General features: G+C 42.7%; 1 protein-coding gene across 1 annotated transcript in view; it reads left to right on the forward strand.

The window, feature by feature from the left end:
• Window positions 1–21,307, forward strand: part of PHACTR3 (phosphatase and actin regulator 3) — a gene marked incomplete at its 5' end in the record, with an annotated part of 99,157 nt that overhangs the window by 32,867 nt on the left and 44,983 nt on the right. The window contains 2 exons of the mRNA XM_083873547.1: window positions 18,944–19,105; window positions 19,964–20,041. Coding sequence (XP_083729673.1) covers window positions 18,944–19,105; window positions 19,964–20,041 — 240 coding nt within the window. The remainder of the gene's footprint in view (window positions 1–18,943; window positions 19,106–19,963; window positions 20,042–21,307) is intronic.

Genomic DNA, 21,307 nt, shown 5'->3' on the forward strand with positions numbered 1-21,307 from the left:
ATGAAATGGTAGAAACTGATGAAAGCATTGATTTGTTTGGATATCCCATGATTTGTTAATTGTACAGCAAATTCCTGACTTCACCCCTTGTGCAAGGGTTGAAGAGGAGAATGCCACCCATGACTAATCTGACATTTATTGTAATATTTAATTCAGGCAGCCCTCTCTCAACCTTCTGCTTCTGGTTAATCTATTTTATACAATTTGGCTACCAAGTATTCCTTTAAAGCAAAGGTCAGGATTATTACACATGAAGGATGGGTCTCTCCATCCCATCTTCCATTGAGGCTTCTTGTGCCAACCTTCTCCAGCTTTGTGCACCAGATTCCTTCAGCTTCATTCCCTGGTCCTTTCTTGCTCTTTAATTCTTTCTATAAAAAGTTCTTCTCCCTCCCCCAAAATCTCAAGATTTTCTTAGAAGTCATGTAACTTAAATTAAACCATGGGCTACTGAGCCCTTATGACTCACTCTGCCAAGCTCTGCTGAATAACCACGTGGGCCAGAAAATTTAATTAATTTCTATTGTCTATCTGCAAAATCTATTAATGCTTTTCAAGAAGAAATAAGCTCTGTCACTCACAGAAAACTGAGCTATCAGACCTTAATGTTATTTTTGCAGCACTGTTTTTTTTTTTGTTTTGTTTTGTTTTGTTTTGTTTTGTTTTGTTTTGTTTTTTTTTTGCCAAAATTAGATCTCAGTCTCTTGTGAGATTCTTCAGGCATGATCTCCAGGCACCACCACCTCAGCAGCATTTGGGAAGATGAGCAAATACATCCAAAATATCAAACTTTCAGAATGGAAATTTCTGATTCTCACTTTTGGGGAATAAACCTTGAAAATTTGATCCACATGCACTCTGCTGGTGCAAAAACCAGATGGCCGAGGGGTTCCATCTCTTTCTCTTGCCTCTCTCCCACTGCAAAAATAAAGAAAAAAAGAGGAGGGGGGATGTATGTAATTTTCAAGGGGATGTAATTCACACACCTGGCAATGGTAATAAAGCCAAAGGATTGTTTCTCTCCCTGTGTTTGCAAGTCAAAATTCTTCTCCCTTGTTTTCAATGCCAGAGAAATAAAACTGGGCCTATTTTATGGCACAGACACAATGCCCCATGGAGACTTTCCCTGGTGTGTTACACCTGCACTGCCACTGGAAGTCAGCTAAAAACACTGCCCAAATTAGAGAAAAGCAGCAGGGTCCTCTCACCTCTTCCTTTACTCCAGATAATGAGAAGTTTCCCCAGCTTTTCTTATTTTTTCCTATCTGGAAGATGAAAGATAGGTGATAATTCATTTTCAATATAGGATTTAACAATCATCTGGAAGGTGATAAATGCAATAATCCAGAGAAATTAGCACAGTGGAACCCAATTAAAACGGGACAGAACTGCAGTGATCTGCAAATTCAGTGGAGGCAATTTACGCCAAAATGAAACATCAATTTATTTTTTTTTTCTGATTGTAAAACTGCACAGCAACTTCCCAAATGCTGTTATCAATGTTATCAATGCCAGTTATTGTTATTTGCACATGTATCAAGACACAAATATATCTGTCATTCTATAACTGCTGAAACTCTGATGCTTATCCCATCGGGCTACTCTTTTTTTAGGAGTAGTTAATGATTCCTTATTTAGAATTCATAATAGAAAGAGACACACTCCTAAATAACGTTTAGATTTTTATGGACTGTCTACAGATACAGAAATTACCCACAGTTCATCTCTATCTTGGTCTACAGAGTTCTTATTCCTCTTTCAGTTGGGAATGGGGCTGGATTCGTAACCAAACCATGAAACTGCTCTTCCCCCACTCTGAAAGACAGAGCCCAGTTTGAGTGGGGGGAAAATCCCAGGAAATTTGCATTGAATATTGCTGAAGATTCAAAATAGCATTTCAAAGATGCTTGTGAAATCTTTCAAATGAAATATTGAGCAGGGGTCTAAAAATGAACTCTGGTTATTCAAAGTTAGTGGCACAGAAAGAAAATTGCTATTGTAAGAAGAGAAAGGAACCGCTTACTTTTTATATTTCTGCTCATTAAAAATGTGACTAAATTGATAGGGTGAGATAAGGAGACCAGGTGTCATGCATTTCACTGAAGAAAGCCAGTCAGCATCAGATTTGACTTCAAACTAAATTCCCCTGGATCTGTGCATCCTGGTAGGGCTTGGCTTTATTAAATGTCGTGCTAGAAACTATTCCTTTGCTGAGTTTGTAGGAAGTAACTGCTGGTGCCATCCCATCTGTGCCTCAACTCTCATTAGCCTCTGCTTTCATTTTCTACAAAGATTAATCTATTTTGAGAAGAATCATGGCAAGAAATTCTGCTTGTGCAGCGAGGTTTGGTTGTGGAAATTGTGAGCCCTGAGAAGTTTTCCTTCTTTCTGCAGGGAAGGCGAGGGCACAGTGTCAGGGAGGGGGTGATGAGCTGAGCCTGCAGGAAGGTTTGGATTGGCAATCCCAGGCTCTGCATGGGGAGCTGAGTGGTTCCACATCAGAACAGCCCAAACCCGCTGAATTACGTGATTCATACCTCCAGCTGTGGCAGCTATATCTCAGATGAGGTCGAAATATGCACATGCTTTGTGTACAGCTGCACGCTACAATCACTGAGAGTATTTTTCTATGGCAGTCGGTGCAGTCATCCTGCACAGCATTCAGGTTTGGTAAAAAAACCCCAACAAACAAAACTATTACATTATCCATTTGTGCACCCTCAGACCTCACAACCTCTGAATTCTAGCATGTTCAGAGCAAGATAAGGTATCATATCACAGGGCAGCTCTGGGGACCTTCCTCAACCTGCAACCACAGACAGAATTTGCTGGGCTAAAGGATTTAGCTAAAGAAGCTAAAAGGCAGAGTTCTGGAAAAACATGCAGAGGTGAAGCTTCTCTTACCAGCACTGGATCAACCTGACTCAGGTCCCTCTTCACATTTTAGCTTTCTTCCCCTGTAAAGCACTTGGGTATATAATTACAAAACAGGATTATGTAAGACTCAGCTGTTATGTTGAAGTAACAACTGGAAAACATGACACTAATACATGATACTAAGCTACTTCATGTGGGCTTTTTGTTCTTAATGACTGTGGAGTGCCCAGGTTAGTTAGTAGAACAAGATGTCAAGGACCACTTTAATTAAGAATTTGTGTCTTCAAGCCTCAAGTGGCTTTACAGTTACCATGGTAAAATATATTTACCGACTGCCAAAGAGCATCATGGAAGAAGTGAGTTGTTTTCCTTCTTAAATGGTCAAAACATAAGTTAAACCTGCCTTTAGGCTGGCTCAGTGTATCCTGAAGCCACTCTGGAATGCTTTCAACAAATAAGAAAAGTTTGCAATTTGGAAGATGAACGTTTGGTTTTTTTCTGCTGGCTTTGCCAGCTTTGGCTTGGGAGATGTCAAAGCTTTTCACTTTTAATGTTGCCTAAATACGAAGTAGCACTGCCCTTCTCCCCTTGCCCTTCTGCCAGCTCTGGGGTGAGGAAACAATAAAAAAAAAGAGGAAACAAAAGAATCAGAGGAAAGAATAACCAGGAGAGATGAGGAGACCCAAAGAACCCTTTAATGGGATCTGCAGTTAACTCTTGTTTACAACCCTTTCACTGTGCATTGAGTCACTCGAGCATTATAAAAATGAACGTGTAAGACAGCGCTGTAATAGATGCCAAAATCTGACTTGTAACTCATGCCTTCTCTTGTTTTATTTGAAAGTCATCATGCATGCTGCTCAGATGAATGAGATGCATTATTGAGGAGGGGTTAGGAACAGCCTGGCTCAGCGAGGCAGGCTGAGCACTGGGTTCTGCTGGGGAGCTGGGTTGGGTTTGCAAGATCTTTGGTGCTGACTGTGCCACCCTAAAATCAAACTCCCAAACCCCCTCTCACTCTGACCTCTATGAGAAGCAGCTATTTTGTAATTCAATCCATATTACCAGCAGACTCCTTGATGTTTTTTTTTTTGATTTTGAAAATGTAATTACGTAATATGATGTGTAATGCTGCGTGCATACCTATATACAGTATAGATATATTATATAGCTACAGGCTACAGAATAGCTACTGAATTTGTGGTGCATAAGCCAAAAGCCCAAAGATAAGAAGAGCAAACATGAGGGAAGGGTGTCTGTTTTGCTCTGAAAACAGAGCTGTTCTGCATCCCCCTTGCTGGCTGCAGCTGCACAGCACAGGCTCACACCCCGTGAAAATCCTCTCCTTGCTGTTCTTGTGGCAGGAGAGCTGCCACAGGAGCTGCTGCTGAGAGATGAGGTCACTGAGCACAGTGAAGTGCACAGGGGCTGGAGCCACCCTGGGATGTCTCATTTTTGCCACCCCGAGCTCAGGGCTGGGGCACAGGCAGGCATATTCCATCAGTTTCCCATCACCTTGTGGCACCACCAGGCTCTGCTGTATATGAGAAGCTGATGTCAACACCAGATCTGGGCACGAGGGCTTTTAACAGCAGGACAGGTTTCCTGCAGAGCAGGCATGGGCAAATGACCATATTTCTGTCAAATCAGCCAGAGCTGTGATACACTTCATGCCAGCTCTGTGCTTTTATGCCAGATTGATGCCAACTGGGGGATGACAGACAATTCTTGACACGGCACAAAGTACAAGTGGTGCAGAGAAATGATACCTGATCCAGGAAAAAGCTTGCAGGAACAGTGTTGACTAATCAATGTATTTTAAACAATCTGAGCGGGCAGAATGAATTTCTACTGGGTCTGCATTTTGTACCATTGGGATTATGGTAGTTTTGATCTGTTACTGAATGCCCTAAAACTTAATTTATTGGATACCAGCTCAAGAGTCTGTAAACCAAGACCTGCTTGGCATGTCTGTATCTTCTAAGAAGATACATCTTCTTGTAGAAGAAAAGTTGTCTCAGGGGGTCTGAGCTGCTGTATCTAATTCCATGCCGTGCATATATCATGGAAATACCTAATTCCTCCCATCCAACACCCTGCTAGTGGGGAATGCTGCTTAGCTCTCCATTTTAGAGCTCAGAGCCATGCAGATGCTGCAGAGATAGAACTGGGTTCGGGTTACTCAGAGATCTCTAGCACAGTGTTTACTTCACAAATACTTTGCCTCCATTTCCTTATTAAACCAAAAACCAAAGAAGTGCTTGATTTTCAGCTTGAAGCCTTCTATTCAGGTTTCACTGTGTTTATTGTGAATCACATGTTTTGGGCAACACCTCCCTATGTTTTTGTGAATATGATCTCTGCATGATCCCACCAGTAATGCACAAGACACGTAACTCCCATAACCCTGGAGTGGCACCTGAGTGCAAGGTCAGCATGTGAAGAAAATGACCAAGTGCCAGCACATGTTAAGGAAGTAAAGCCTAATGGATCAGGTGCCTGGAAGCAGGATATGAGTTAGTCGGTATAAAATGTCCCTTTAAACTCCTGGGCTGGTGTTCTGTTTGCTGATTTGTTGTGACAGGAATCCTCATCCTTTGCCCACGTGAAATGTCATCCCAGCTCTGGTATCAATTTCATCCCTCTGCAGGGAGATCATGGGGACACAGCAACACCTGCTCTGCTAATCTTGGGGCAGCTGGGTTAGGCTCAGGCTTGGCTGAGCAGCACCTGGGGAGGTTCTGCTGCTGCATTAGCTCTGCCTGGTGTTGAGCATGAAGGAAGCCTGTGGTTTTCAGGGCTGTCAGTCTGGGATCCCCCAGTTTGCTTCCCCCAGCACTAAGGGACCAGCTGGGTGGGATTTTAGCAGGGGTGTAGCCATGGGGTGCAGCTGTGTGGAGAAATGATGCCTTGTCTATCATTCTGCCTCCTTTCCAAATACATGTGTGCATTCTAAAGCCACTATCTGAACTCATCATCTGAAGGCTATACTGATAGCCAGATGGCAGAATCATAATTTTTTCTTCTTTCAAGCTTTTCCCCAGGAGCTTTAAATAGAAGAATAAATTTTCCACAGAGAAAGAATCTTCTATTAATAGCATTAGATCATTTCAGCACTTGAAAGGAAGAAATTAGTTGAGGGTTTTTATAGGGCTTTTTTTTAATACTTTCTAAAATATTATAAGTTCTTTTATTGTGCAGGGAAGAGTGTCCGCCTTCAGAGTTTTAATTACTAGGGGAAAAAAAATTCCCTTTCTCCGAGTTCAAAAAACAAATATAGTGAATAAGATTATGTGAAATGACTTAAAATAAACATCTTCAAACAATCTGGCCCCATGTGTCAGTTCTCTCTCATGCTTTGATAATCTCATTCTGTTGTTGAAATAGATTTACACAGATTGCAGAGGAGGCTTAAAGCCGATTGAAAAGACTTCTCCTTATCCAGTGCACTGAATTGCCAATCAGAGGTGATGTTCTGGAGGGCAGACTCAATAAATTCCTCACTGTATTTTCTCATAACCGAGAAAATTTAGCCAGTTCCACTCCTGTGATCACACATTCCAAGATCTCTCCTCATTCATTAAAGAAAATGAGAGGAAAACAAGCTTCAGGCTTCACTGCCTTTTCCGAATAAACTTTGTTATCCTCTTTTGTAAAACACTGGGATATTCCACCAAGTGGCAAAAAGCTTTATGCACAGCTTCACTTAAAAGCAAAAACATAAAACATGTTTTGTTCTGCAGCCACCGAAATTCCAGTCATTTGTAGCAATGAATGGGCAATGTCAAAGGAACATATGGTATTTTTAGCTCTGCTTCGTTACCCAATGTTGTAAATGAACCCTGAATACTTGTAATGTCTAAAAGCTTTCTCGGGGAAGAAAGGGCTTTTCCTGCACAGTCTTGATTAAAGTCAGGCTGTTCCTGTGCAGAGGCTCAGCAAACTGCACTGAGCAGGGAGGGGAGGCTGCAGGGTGAGCAGTCAGACCTGCACAGAGGTGAAATGGCAGCAAAGCCAGGCCTGTGAAAGCAGAATTGGGGCAGAGAAGGGGAAGGGTAGCCCAGAGAGAGAGGGAAGAGTCTCATAGAGAGATGTGATTTCAGTGTGACCAACTCCTTGTCTGACCTCTTGGGCAGGAATTTAGGGCTGAATCTCAGTGTTAGGGGCAGATAAGCTCCAGCCAAGAGGACTGATGCAGGGCACACTAAGGCATAATCACACAGGCCTATAAATGTTGTAGAGCTGATGGGCACCTTTGATACCAGGAGCCTCTGCTAACATTTCACAACACCTTTTTACTGTTGTGTGTTTGCTCTTTGAATCCATTTGACCTCCCAGTGAATTTGGTTTATGATTAAGTTGACCTTTTTCTTCTCACTGCACAAGATCCTTGACCTGGTTTGCTGTGCCCTGGTCAGTCCAGACATGAACCAAAGGAAGAGGGGTCTGGCTTGTTCTCAATAAGTCATGGCATGGCAGAATGAAGATTTTTGCCATGAGCTTCCCCTATTGTTTCTAAATATTTCACAGGCAGCTTCAAGCAGATTTAGTCTGGGTGGAACTTACACTGCACAGGAAGGGACAGGCATTGGATGAACTTTTTATCTTGGAATAGTGTGGATCAGCATGGCAAGCACTGAACATCCTTCCCAGTTCTTATAAAAGCCTGTGGATTTCAGAGTTTCTTGGAACATCACAGGACCAAATCCAAATTATGCCTAGAGCAGTGAAATTCAATACTATCATTATACAAAACAATCCACAAAGTCAACAGCAGTCTGAAGTCTCTGCAAATGCTGGAGAACAATTACATGAATTTCAAGACAGTTGTATGGAAATCTTCAGATATCTTTGGTATTATTACACTCACAAATAATCTCTTTTTTTGCAGCTAAGATATTGTCACTTCCTCCATTAGTTCCCAAGGAGCTTTCTGGCAGAAGGAAGATTTCAGGAGATTTTTTTTTTTTTTGTGGGTTTTTAGTGGTATCCCCCAAAACACACAAGGCTCCCTCCTGAGGAAGCAGTTATTACAATATTGTCGGGGGGGTTTCTTGTTTCCAGCTCTCCATGACTCATGCAGGCAGCTGAGAACACAGTTAAAATATGAGTGCTGAAAAGAAACTGAGAAGAGGGAGTAGTTATTCCACTTCTCTTTCTCTTGGAAGAACTAAAACATACATAAATTTAGGTCAGACAGGGTAAAAATATTCCATGCTGGTTTTTCTTCCAAGCTGTTTGGGCTTTGTGAGACGTAAAAACAGGCCCAGGATATGGTTGAAATGGACGAGACTATTATTGTTTAATAAAAACCTCATGCATTGAAGCAGAAATTCAGTTTATATTCTGTGGTGGTTATAAAATAATAGTTTTGTCACAAAGCTGGTTACCCCCTCTGTGTACAAAGTAATAAATTAAGAATTAAAAAAAAACAGGAGAAGAAAACAAGAAAAGAAAGTCAAATATTTTTGCTGATGAAAGGCAAATGTTAGAAAAACACTCATTAGAGGTTTCTGTCTCAAAAACATGTCCCGAATGAGAATCAAGAGCTGGAGACCAAGGAGCTGTCTGGGGTTGTTGGTTTAAAAAAAATGTGAATTTAAAACTTGTGGCCCGTAAAATTAAGAAAATTTGTCTGTACAAAGACACCCCCCGTCATGCTTTGGTTTGGGAAATGGTCCTTTTGCATAAGCCCTGCCCAGCAGAACAGAAGTGCAATCATGTGCTCCCTGAACACTTCCCAAAATTGTATATTCTCCACTTTTTTTTTTTTTTTTTTTTTTTTTTTTTTTTTACACCATGACATTATAAGTTAAGTCTCTAAACACAGAACTGGAGCAATCTTACCTGTTCAGACAGAATGTGCCCGGCAGGACTTTGCTCAGCAATGTCTGGACACGCTGCAGAGAGGGTTTGGTATCCCTGGGCACACTGAGGCTGCTCCACCTCCACCCTGCTGGCCCCAACCCCTGAGTTCCCTTGACAAAGCCATGGGAAAATTCTCAGTAGGAAAATCTTGTGCAACTCAGGGTTGCTGCATCCTCTCCTGTTTGAGCCACAGGCTGGTCCAGGAGGAGCAGGACAATGCCTGATGCATCAGCCACAGGGTGACACACAGGGGAACCTGCCAGCACTTACAGGGAGGAGATGAGATGTGGAGAACTTTTACCAGGAGACTTTTAAAATATACCTATAAAAAAGCCATTTCTCAGCAGTTATCATGTACATTTTAGTTTGGCTCCTGGCATTCTTTGACCCTGCTTGGAATATGTTTCTTCCTCTGTGTATTTCCATTTGAGGTGTAACCACTGCAGTCATTAAAAATCCTACTTGTCCAAACTATTGCCTAATATTCCTAGAGATTTTAATCATCTCCAGACATATTGCTGATGTTTATTCTGTGGCTCTTGCAATTGTTGGAAGCAGTACAGCCTCACCATCCCACAAGTTTTCTCCTTGAAAACCACTTGAATTTAAAATGGTCTTTACAAGATCTCTCTCCTGTTCTTTCAAAGCTAACCATTTCAATAAATGGTGATGATGTCTTTTCTAAATTGGTTTTAGCAACAATTCTCTAGTTTGCATGGAAAGAATGGTTTATGAAGTAAAAAATGAATACAAAGCTCCATTGTTGCACTGAATAGCAAGAAGACTGACTCCAGTTAATAAAACCAGCACAACTCTGGTTAAATTCAGGGTCATTGCTCCACTAAACTCAGAAATTTCTTCACTAAATTATTCCTCAGTTAGAAAAAAGCTGAAAGAAACTCCATCAGCACATAAAATTCGCTTTTTCTGTCATGCCCTCGGCATCATTCTAGGAATTCTGAAGTTGCCATTGTTAATTTATGCATAGCAATTGAATTGATGCTAAAATGTGTTGCTGGAAGGCCCCAGGAAGGCACCTGCCACTCTGGACACAGGTATTCATCATGGAAAAATGCAATATAAGGACATATCAGATAAGCTCTAATATAGAGGGAAATGTAATACAAGGGAACTTTTACTTTACCAAAAATTTAGGAGCCAATGTCTTGATGAAGGTCGGTGAATTTTGATACCAACAAGTCGTACGAATTTGCACATGCAATTAGGGGGCTTTTGAATCTTGAAGTTTAGTAAGACAAATAATGATCTTTCTCCATCCTCTGGGAAGAAAACACAGGCATTCTTGGTTTATTTTTGGAAGGATGGTTGTTTAGTTTGGCTGGCATTTTTATTATCAAGAAGAATCTTGTTTCCTTTGCACTTTGCGAGGAGAGAGTGCGTTCACTGTCGAGTTGGAGTCACAGGATCACACCACTGCTGCTTAACAAATGCAGCCAGAAGGTGTTGAGTCCTCAGCACCAGCTGCTCACAGCCCCACTTCTAACACTGCATTTCTTGCTAATGCAGACACAGCCAATAAATCACATTAGCAAGAGGAATTAGTTACTTCCATGGTTCTCCCTGCTTGGCTGCTCGGTGTCACAGAGTTAATGGACAGACATTGCTGTTCTCCTGCCAAATTCTCATTTTGTTGTTGCCACGTGGGACATTGTCTCTCTATTTTTCTGTTTCTTACACAGAGCCAAGGATTACAAGTCAGTAGTTTGTTTTTCCTAGTTCCTATAATAGAAGGAAACAACCTGGAATGGAGTCATTCCAAGGGCTGCAAAGGAGACAGCTTCATATATTTACAGTAGTTTCCATGTTTATTCTTGCTCTGAAGATCCTGCCATTCCCATTAGGACTAGATTGTGGTCTTGGTTCAGGCAAACAGTGATAATCACTACAGTAAATTTGATAAGCAATTATTACTCTTGGCCCTCAACCAGCAAAGAATTGAATTTTAGAAGGCATGCTGCAGTTTGGTTAGACCAGTGCTTTAAAACCCTTATCTGAGCTTTGAGAAAGTTCCACACAAAGGATGATGTTTAATGCAGGGTTTAACAGGTGAGCAGTGCCATCACCCTTGGGGACTTGGCAGCATCTGACTCTGCTCTGTGTTTAAGCACAGATGTGTCTTCTCAAAGGTGCTGGGGGTTTGTGGTACCTTGCTTTGGAGAACTGCTGAGTATTTAATATAATTGCCTTGTTGAGAAGTACCAGTAGACAGTGGTATAAATGATTTTTTTAAAACCAATGTTTCCCTTTAAGTATTTCCTACGTGTGTCTCATATTTACAGAATGTTACATTCAGCAGAGCAAACCATCCCTAGAAGGTATTTAACCATTCATTGGGGTGAAATGACCTCCCAAGAAGGGTTTCATTACAATTTCCATATCAACCAAAGGTATAAATCACTGGGAGCTTTAGAACAGTTTTACGAGGAGCCACATTGGATGCACAACCTCAGACAAAAGTTGAATTTGGTCACTGTGCCTGTTTTCTATCTACCTTTCCCTGCTCTGGTTTATGTCAGATTTTTGTTGTCTGAGTATTCCTCCTCCCAAATCCCTGCCCTGTTCTGTAGAGCAAGCCTGGAGTGAGCACCAGAGACTCGTGGCTGAAGTGTGTTTGTTGCCAGTGGGTGTGAGGAAAGCAAGAGTTTGAAGCAGCAGAAGTGATAAAGGAGAAAACAAAAGGAGAAAACAAAACAAAAGGAGATGCTCTTGCATTTCACAGAGCACAAAGAGTGTTTTCCATCTGCAGCAGTGGCACTGAACAGTGACAGCACCAACTGAGAGCTGTGATGTGTTCGAGCAAAGAAGGAAATTATGCATGGAATTGCAAGGGCATGAAAGTGCATAGGACATGAGGGTTTGATTAATTCTTGAGTAGACAAGTTTGGGATAGATGTAAAGTGAGAGCTGACTGTGTGTCTGACAGACACAGACTCCCATAAGCTGGAGAAACTCTAAACAGGTCAGTCCTGGGCCATGAATCCCAGAAAAAGCAGTGGATGTGTCCCTGCTGGCAAACACTGTGCCCTTACACCAATGGCCTCCCTGGGTGTTCCATGTCCCTCTAAAGGCAGCTGCTGGCAGGGATAACTGCAGTGGAAGGGATTTGAAGGTGCCTCTTGGAGACAGCCCAGGGTGTGTTTCAGTCTGCAGACTCCCTGAGGATGCTATAAAAAAACATCCTTTCAACAGGTTTGCAGCAAGGCTACAGCTAATTAAACAACTGCAGGTGATGAAAGGCTGGTCCTGCAGTGCAGACAACAGCTTTGCTGCTCCGAGGGCATGGCAAGCTTCATCCAAAACATCCCTGTGCTTGCTGGGCCTGGCTCCCCACGTCCTGCAGCTCAGCATCTTCTCCAGGAGCCTGGGGGAAAGCAGCCAGCCCTGGGGATTTGTACCGTGTGTGGCACAAAGCCCCTGCAGCTGCAGGAGGGACAGACTTGGCTCCTGGCCCTCTGCAGAGGCACTGCCCCTTTGAAAGGATTTGGATTTTATTTGAATGGATTTTTTTGTGGATCTGGGGAGATGCTGCTCTGCTGCCTGAGCCAGCTCTCACTGGGGGAGAGGCTTCCAAAAGGCAGCTTTCCCCTCTCCAAAGACCTCGTGCAGGCTCAGGTATCTGAATTAACAGTGATTACACAGCAATCCTTCATCAGACTCATTTTCTTATTGTTACTGAGCTCTTTCTTACCCAGGTAAGGCGTGTTGTGGGTTCCTTTATGCAAACACTGACAAGCCTATTTTGCTAATGAACTGCTAATGTCACACCGTGCATTGTACATCCCAGCGAGTGGTGCTGGAACTTGACACGATGATCCAAAAGCATGAAAGGTTCCCCATTAATTTCTTTACACCTTGGCTCACTTGGTGGTAATGCTGGTAGGTGATATGTCAACCTTCCAAAGGAACGTTTTATGGGAGAAATCACAAATCTCAAGCATAAAAAAGCATGTTTTTATCTAAGAGATTTAGCTGGAGTTGCCACTTCCCTGCTCTCTTTCCTTTGATAAGCATAATCTGTTTCCCCATTCGTGTCAGGGAAACCTGGTTTTAAAATCCAAATACTTTGAAGGAGGCTCAGCATGACAAAATGGAAATAAACTTCCCTGGCAAGCACAGCCCCCCTCCTACCACCCACAACTTGTGTTTTGGGTTTTTATTTTATTTCCTTGCATTAGAGAAAAAAATGTTAAATCACAATTTAACATACTAAAGAACAGTGGAAATTATAGAACAAGGACAAATGGCAAACCTTTGAGTCTGAAGTAAAAATGGAAGCTCAGACGTTGGAGACCACATAACAAACTTGCATTTTCATGCAAGGAAGTATAAAAACTGAATGAGGATTTATATCAGACGGCAAAAAGGAAAGTGTTTGAGCCCAAGCACAGCCTTTCTTGAAGGGAAGCTGAACCCAGAGCTCTCTCTGTATTTCCCTGCTATTTATCTTTGCATTTTCACTCTCTCTTCATGGATCTCTGTGAGCCTGCAGCCTGCACGAATTTACTGTGCCAGATTTTCCCCCCAAGGTAACTCGGGGAATGACGTGGATGCCATGTGGATAAACCTGGCCCACTCTCCATCTGCTCCTCGGGAGGTTAAACTCGGGGAGATGAAATCCACGGCGGGAAATCATCAACATAAAGCGCTGCAATAAGAGAGAAGAATTCAAGTAATTTATTTTTTTCCTTACACCAATGATCATACAAACTCTAAAAATTTGGATAGTAAATGCCTGAATTTACACCTCAAACCTGTAATTTCCCCCACTTTATTTTAGTAGCTTTTTGGTGTAATGAATATGATGTGTCAGAGCAACAATCTATGCCATATAAGCAGCAGTGCACCCAAAATCAGCTCATGATTACACTCAATAATTACTACAGGTACCTTGTTTTTCTAAATATCTAAACTGTTAAGAATTAGATTTTCTCTTTTAAAAAAGATTCTGTGTAAGTTTTTGCCAAACCAACCCCAAACAATACTGAAACATCCACAGCTTCAAATACAAAGTCTTTGAAAAATTAAATAAATTTCAGGTACATAAAAACCCCTTATTTTCTCCTTTATAAATTTCAGTTCTAATTTCTAACAGTCATTCAAAAGTGCAAAAATCAAAATACTCTATGTTCAAAAAACTGAAATGGAAACTTCAAACTGGAACATTCTGCTGCAGTTCTCTTTCAAAGAGAGTCAAGAAAGAGAGCATGTCTGCAGAAATGCAGGTGACAGAAAACATTTTTAGAACAAGGAAGAGCTCCATCACAGGAAACATCTAACTGTAGTGATAAAAAAGCTCTTCAGTTTGAATTCCGTTTCTCTGGAACACAAGACAGAAGCATTCAAAGGCTTCCAGACATGAGCACCTTACCCTTACCCTGCATGTTCAGGCAACATGGTCAGTTATTTCATTTTTAGGATGCTAAACTAAGGAAAAGGGGGGTTGTTCCTGCTGCCAATTCTCTTTCACAATGCTCAGGATAGTCTTTACTCTGAATCTGATAATCTTTGCCTTTCTGCCTTCCCTGCCCTGCAGGCTCCTCTCACTGGATGACAAGGAGCACCTTGAGTGTGGCTCAGTTTGGGAGCGACCAGGAGGACACAGGAACCCTTTAAAAGCTCAGCTCCCCTCTCCCTCACCTCCTTTTTAGAGGCAGTCCTGAATTCCAGGCAGCACTGAAAGTTATTGGTGCTAAAGGCACCTCTATCCCAAAGGCCAGAAAGGTCATTTTGATTCCACTCACTGTCTCTACCCTCTGCAGTGGACCTAAGGGAACCTTTATTTCTTTTTTTAGCTCAATATGTCAGTTGCAGAGAGAGATGCAATGACAGTAAAGGGGAAAACATGCAGAGCTGCATCACAAACCAATTCATCAGCAAACAGAGCACGCCTGCCTTACAAATTTGCCTGCAGCTCTTGTCTGCTGTGTTATTTTTAAACTGCCTGCAGGTTGCAGATTTTTCAGTGGTCCTTCTCCTCCCAATGTACACACAGGATTTAGCAATGGACAACTTTCATCACCGTGAATTTAAGTTACCAAAATTCCCAGCGCTTTAAAATTCAGCACCCTTCATCTTCCCACAAACTTCTTGCTGCATCCACAGGAGGACATCCCGTGTCTCCTGCAGCCTGTCTGCGTGGCAAGGTCAGAGTAACTCAGCCCTGCCTTGCTGATGCTCCCAGCTGCCCTTCCTCAGCCTGTGGAGCACATCCTGCAGTTGCTGTGATCAGCAGCCCAGGCTGATCCAGCTACAGACTGTGGCTCATCTGGAAAAACCCGAGAAGATGAGCCCAACTCACAGAGCCCAGTGCTCAATTTAACAATGCTGTTATCACCCAGACATTATCATCTCAGCACCAAACCCAGCTGCTGTAGGAATGAGGGCTCTGGGCAGCTCAGGGCACTCTCCCAGCACCACAATTCACAGAAGTCCCAGCAAACCTGCCCCACTTCTGTAGGAGGCTGGCTGGGATGGAGGCAGGGTCTGACATGTGTAAATGGGAGAGCTTCTGTGAGCAGAAAACCTTCACAACCATTGCACAATTCCCACAGAGAGGGGAATTGCAGGAAGAGTGCTCTATTTATGGCACCACAACGTTTTAAAGAAGAAAGCAAGGGGCTGTTTTTTCACCACAACTGCTGCTGATGTAAACAGAAGCTGCAGATGCTCAGACTTTCTGAGGGGTCAGACCCTGGAGCCAAATGTAATGAATATTATGGTTTGTTTGCTTCTCCTTTGTTGCCTGGTTGATTCTGCAGCCCAGAGCTGCACTGCAGAGCAGTGCCCGTCACTCTGGAACCTCTCCCCTCCTCTGGCTGGAGACACCTCAGACATTAACCCTCTCACACTGCACCACTCCTGGGAGCTCTAGAAACTACCCCAGCTGGCATTGCAAAAAGAACTTGCCCAGCATCATCAGCAGGGGCACAGCCACCTTTGTTTCCACCCCTTTGGCTCACAAGGAGCAGGTGATGAGTTTATGACATGTGAGGGGTTTGTTTTGGGGTTGAAGCTCCAGCACAGAAATCTTTCCCCTCAAATGGGTATGGCAGGGAAATTAAAGTGATTTTGGCATAAACAGCCGATAAGCTTCAGCCAGAGCAAAATCCTGTGGCCCCACAGGGCTGAGGGGTTGCTTGTGGGGCAGGGAGGGCCAAGCACAGGCTGGTGCTGTCTGGACCCTGGTGGCGACTGTCCCTCATCCTTCCACATCCCACAGTGAGTTAAGCTGCTGCTGGCTTCCCCCTGCTCATTTGGAGAGTCATGGTTTGGCTCTTGGCTGTTTATATTTTGCAGACATCCCCTGTGTAATTGCACGGCCTGGCCCCAGGCTGTCAGGCTCTGGGAGAAATAACCACATTATTCCACAGAACAGTTAGCATAATTAAAATATTGACTGCAGATTAAAAAAATGTGCTGAATGTTTCACAGAGTGGTTGGAGGGTTGGCAAGCCTTGGCAGCTTGTTGGCTGCAGGAACTGGCTGATATTTAGGAGTGCCTTCTCCTCCAGTAGTCACTGCTGTACGTGGGAACTGCTTTTTGGGCTGTCAACTTCTGAGCTTCCAAGCAGCCAACCCACAACCAGGAGAAAATGAACTGACTGGAAATGAGGTGGTCCAAGGGCTCTCTTGTGATTCTCATTGCCAGTGAGACCACTTCCTTGTTATTTGGGACTTCAGGACATCTGTCTTACTGTATCTATTTTTATTTGTGTCCACCTCTCCCAGTGCACAGTATAGAAACTGCATATGGTGAGAAGGTGCTGCTTGTACCATATGAGAAACATTAATAAAGTTTAAAAAAAAACCCACAAAAACCTCCTCTGGAACATATGTTTTAGCTGCTATTCCTTCTTTGGCATTGGATTTCTACCTATGTTTCATCTGCAATCGAAGTCCAAGGCACAGAATCCTTGCATTTCCACAATCAAGAGGCAGAAAGGGAGGGAGGGAAGAAACCCAGCTGGCAGGGCTGGTGGGAACCACAGAATCACTGATTCCTACAGGGCACTCAGGGAAACCTCAGTGTCCTTGTGATATCTCCCCTTCTTAGGGGAATATCTGGGACCACAAGCATTGCTGGTTTAGGTTCAAATGATTTCCTGGTTCTTTGTATATATCCACTACCTGGCAAAAACTTAAAATGACCTTATGCTACCAGTATTAAACAAAACATGTGGGGGATGTCTGACCCACTTTGCAGACACCTACATCCTGAAGGAAACATGGCAGAGTCAGTAAATCAGCTTCTTGTTTAATCTTCCCTTCCATGCTTGAGGAACTGCTGGCCTGTGAGGAGCAGCAGTGCAGAGTCACAGGGAAGGAGCAGGGAGAGCTGAGCTGAGCTTGTCCCACCCCACTGCAGCTCCCAGGGACAGGGCTCTGATTCACAGCCTCATCCACAGCTCTTTGGAGATGAGCTAATTTCATGAACATTTCTATTTCCATTCAAGAGGTGTCACAAGAAATGACCAAATGCTATTTCCTGAGGCTTCTATTACAGCTTTAAAGTGATCATAATAGCAAATTAATAGGAGATCTACTCTGCCATTTTCCATTTTCGTTGCTATTGCTGTAATCAAGAGCAGCTCTAATTCTTCAAAGCTTATTTCTGTGGTACTTCTCATTTTTGAATAGGCTGCAAGGGAAGGAGCAGAATATCTTGGCACTCCAGCTGTGGTCTGTAGGCTACTGCCTTCCTTCTGTGCAAGGCTCATTGCTATTTTCTGCTCTCAGCTTAATACTGACCTCCAAATTGTAAATTATAAATATCACCTTGGGTAGGCACCATGCCTTCAAAGGCAAAAAAAAAAAAAAAAAATATATATATATTATTACTTTAAATCTCTTGTAAATTAAACCCCCAGATAAACTCAGTGGAATGAGAAAAAAAGATGCTCTAAATTCAGTATTAAGAAGAAGAATTTCACTGGGCATGCATGATGTGTGTGGGGAATTGTTACAGCTTTTCTCTGCTCTGATAGTTCACATAGCCAAGTTTTTAGTTTGTCTCCACTGAATGATTCATCTCTATTACCAGTATTTTCAAAATTAAATGGAAGAGGAGGAATGTGTTCATTCCCCTGCTGTGTTTAATAATCTTCCAAAAATTGTTTCCTGTTTACTTGGAAATCCCCACCTCCATGCTGTGATTTCGGCATTTTCACCCTGTTAACTTGGAAACAAAGCCTAGAAGATGCTGGATATGTATGATCTTGCAGTCACAAAGCAATTTATGATAAATGTTGTTGTTCCAGAGAAAAATTACTTGGAGATGTACACATGTTCACAGCTTCACATTCCTGATTTAAATCATAACTGGTCGTTGTGAAAAAAAAAAAATACAAATTGTTGCTCAATTTTTATTCCTGTAACAGGTCTGACGGCACCTTCTCTTTCAACAATTACTGTACTGGTGCTGTAATACAATTCTCAGTAAAAACATCAATAACCCCATTTAGGGGACTGTGCCACTGTCCTCCATGGCACTGGCTGGCACACAACTGTGAATACTCAGTGGGTATTGATTCATGCAACACTCGTCTGCAAGAAAAACTTAGGGTGCATTTTAAAGGAAAATTATTAAAAGTACCTAAATTGGTTTTCCAGCTGAAGCATTATCTCTGAATTCTTGTGGCTTGGCTGGACAAAAGGGAAAGAATTTTCCCCTTAGCTTTCTCAAGGAATAAATTTTCACAGTAGTTCTGAGATTTTACCTACATAGCACATATCAAACAAACTCTTCTTTTACATGAGATTTGCATTAGCTCACCAAAGTCAGCGTGTTCTGCGTTAGCTCATGTGAAGAGTTCATTTAAAAGGCAGCAATATCCTGTGACCCAGGCACAGAACTGGCAGCTGGGGATTCCAAAGGGATCTGAGCTCTCTCACGCTTCCTCCCAGCTTTTCATAAGGGTCTGCATTTTTCTAAATGAGCATTACATTTATGTCATTAACTGGAGACAACGTGAGCCTGATTTACAGATGTGTTAAACTTCCACTGCTCTTCTTAAAGTCATGGGGAGGTCTCAGCTCTCCACGTTTCAGGAGGCTGTGACAGCTCCCTGCAGCTTTTGCGGGGACAGTGACACCCCTGCCTTGGTGAGCACCTTTGCCTGCCCTTTGCCAGTCACTGTGGGGTTTTGTCTCACAGTTTTTTCCTCTCTTTCTCCCTCAGATGAGATGGAGCAGTCCCCTGCAGTGCGTTCTGACTACTTGGTCTCAGGGATTCGAACTCCACCAGTGAGGAGGAACAGCAAACTGGCCACACTGGGCAGGATCTTCAAACCGTGGAAGTGGCGGAAAAAGAAAAATGAGAAGCTAAAGCAGACATCTGCAGGTAGGCTGAGGACAAGAGAGGGATGCTGCACAGCAAAGCTAACATAGGACATGTTAAAGGTGGCCTGAGCCCAACCCAATTCAGAGATTCCAGCATTCAACAGATTAATAATGTTTAAGGCTAAGAGGGGCCCATAAAGGCTGACTTCCCATATAACACAATATAGCACATTTAGCAGAAAAGGTCAAACAATGAGAGTGAAGCACAGGCCTTGCCCCCAGACTGCTTTCCATGAGCTGTCCCTTCTCTACACAGGCTACAGTTATGGCCCCAAGTATTGTCACCCCTTTTATTTGGGGTGAAGTTTATACAGGTCACAGTAACGTTATGAGAAGTGACAGGAGGGAGCTGCAGCATGTGAAATGCCTCCCCTCAAGCAGCTGTCTGTGAGGGGAAGGAGCCCAGCACACAGCACAGCATCCTCTCACTGGTCTCCAGGGATGTTCCAGGAGATCAGGATGGAGACAAACTCACTTGCATTTTCCTAAGATGGGATGGTGCAGTTCCCTCCACTTGCTCCTGTATCCTGTGGAAGTGTCCCAGTGAAGGACACTGTCCAAAGCAGCTCCAAGGTGCCACATTGAACAGCAGGAAGGCTCTGAAATCCCTGTGACTGCACTCACAGTGACCTGACAGCACCTCACATCATAAACCTCAGCTTTACATGTGGAGATTTTAACAAAAGAAGAGGCACAAACAGCTGAGCAATCCATGCCCCCCAAAACAAAATCCTTGCAGTCCTTTCCAAGCACACAGGAGCTGAGCCTGGAGGGAATTTCCATGTTGCTTTTCTTACCCTCTTACCCCATGACTGCTCTGTGGGTAACTGGTGCTGTGTTGTGCCACTACTTTGTGCAGTGCTGGAGAAGAAGATGACAGCACGGCAAGGGCGGGATGAGCTCATTAAGAAAGGCCTTCTGGAGATGATGGAACAAGGTAAGGAAAAAAATCTTAATTCTTTTTTTTTTAAATCAGAGGTTCTTTCAGGACAGTAGGAAACACTTATTTGAAAAAGCAGAATAAACATGCAAATGAATAAAAGCTTTCAATCCAGAGAGGAAAACTCAGTGTCTGAATTTAAGGCTTGTTGTCCTTCAAGCTCCTCCCTGCTGCAGTCAATCCATGTAGTTTAGTGTTTGATACTCTTCCATCTTGAAAGCAGCTCTGTCTTCCCTTGGTTTACCTGAACTGGTGCATATGTTTTATGTAATTGCTCTAAACCCAGCTAAATCCTTCTGCCAAGAAATCCAGCTCAAGCTGGATAAATATAAACTTCAACATACAGATGCAGTCAGCTAACATGAACAACTTATGGATCCAAATCCCATCAAATGATCCTAATCTGATGTTTTCAGCTGCTTTTCCAGTAAACCAAGTTTGTGATGCAACATGTTACCCGTGTGCCTGCTTTTCATTCCCATGGAAAAGTGAAGCATTTATGGAGTCATTTTAAAGCTTTCCTGAGTGCAAACCAGAAGTCATGGAAGGAAAGATGATAAAGTGTCAGAAAGTCTCACAAAGGACATGGTTCTTGTGCTCCAAAGCCCTGACAGATGCTCAAGGGAGACACAGATCTGGGTGTCTGTTCTGTGAGATTAACTGAGCTCCCAATGTTATGGACAACACCCCAATTGCCATTTCCACCTAAACAGAGATAAACCCCACAAATCCATCTTTACTTTGAAAACATCATAGTGGAAAGAACTGTCATGAAAGAGGACTGGCCTTTTGAGTTTGATTAATCTCACAGATAGAAGTTATTTTCTTTGAAAGTAGTAATTGAGTTTCTTTTGTATAAAACAAATGCCTTGCCTGTAAATAACCCCTGGGACAATTCTCAGTGATGCCATGCTGGGGTGAAACTGAGCAACTGAAGAGTCAGAAAAAGAGCATCTTAAACAGGACTTTTTTTTCCCCTGGTAGTAAACCAATTTTAATATTATTCTGTTGGATATCTTTTAAGTTTTATATTAAATAATCTATCAAACCATCTGTTTATTCTAAAATGGAAGTTCTTAGAAAGCTCATTTTTAATTCCTCTTCATTTAAGTCCTCGTGTCTCTCATAATTCTAGATAATTAGTCCCCCAATTAGCATGTTAGCATTACTGTATATACATGACCTCCACTAGGAGCAGGAAAGTTCCCTATAATCCATTAATTTGAAGACATCCATTTCCCCAGCTCTGCAAAAAAACCAGTG

The sequence above is a fragment of the Zosterops lateralis genome, assembly GCF_965231275.1.
Source record: "Zosterops lateralis genome assembly, chromosome: 16".
In the NCBI taxonomy this organism is placed as follows: domain Eukaryota; kingdom Metazoa; phylum Chordata; class Aves; order Passeriformes; family Zosteropidae; genus Zosterops; species Zosterops lateralis.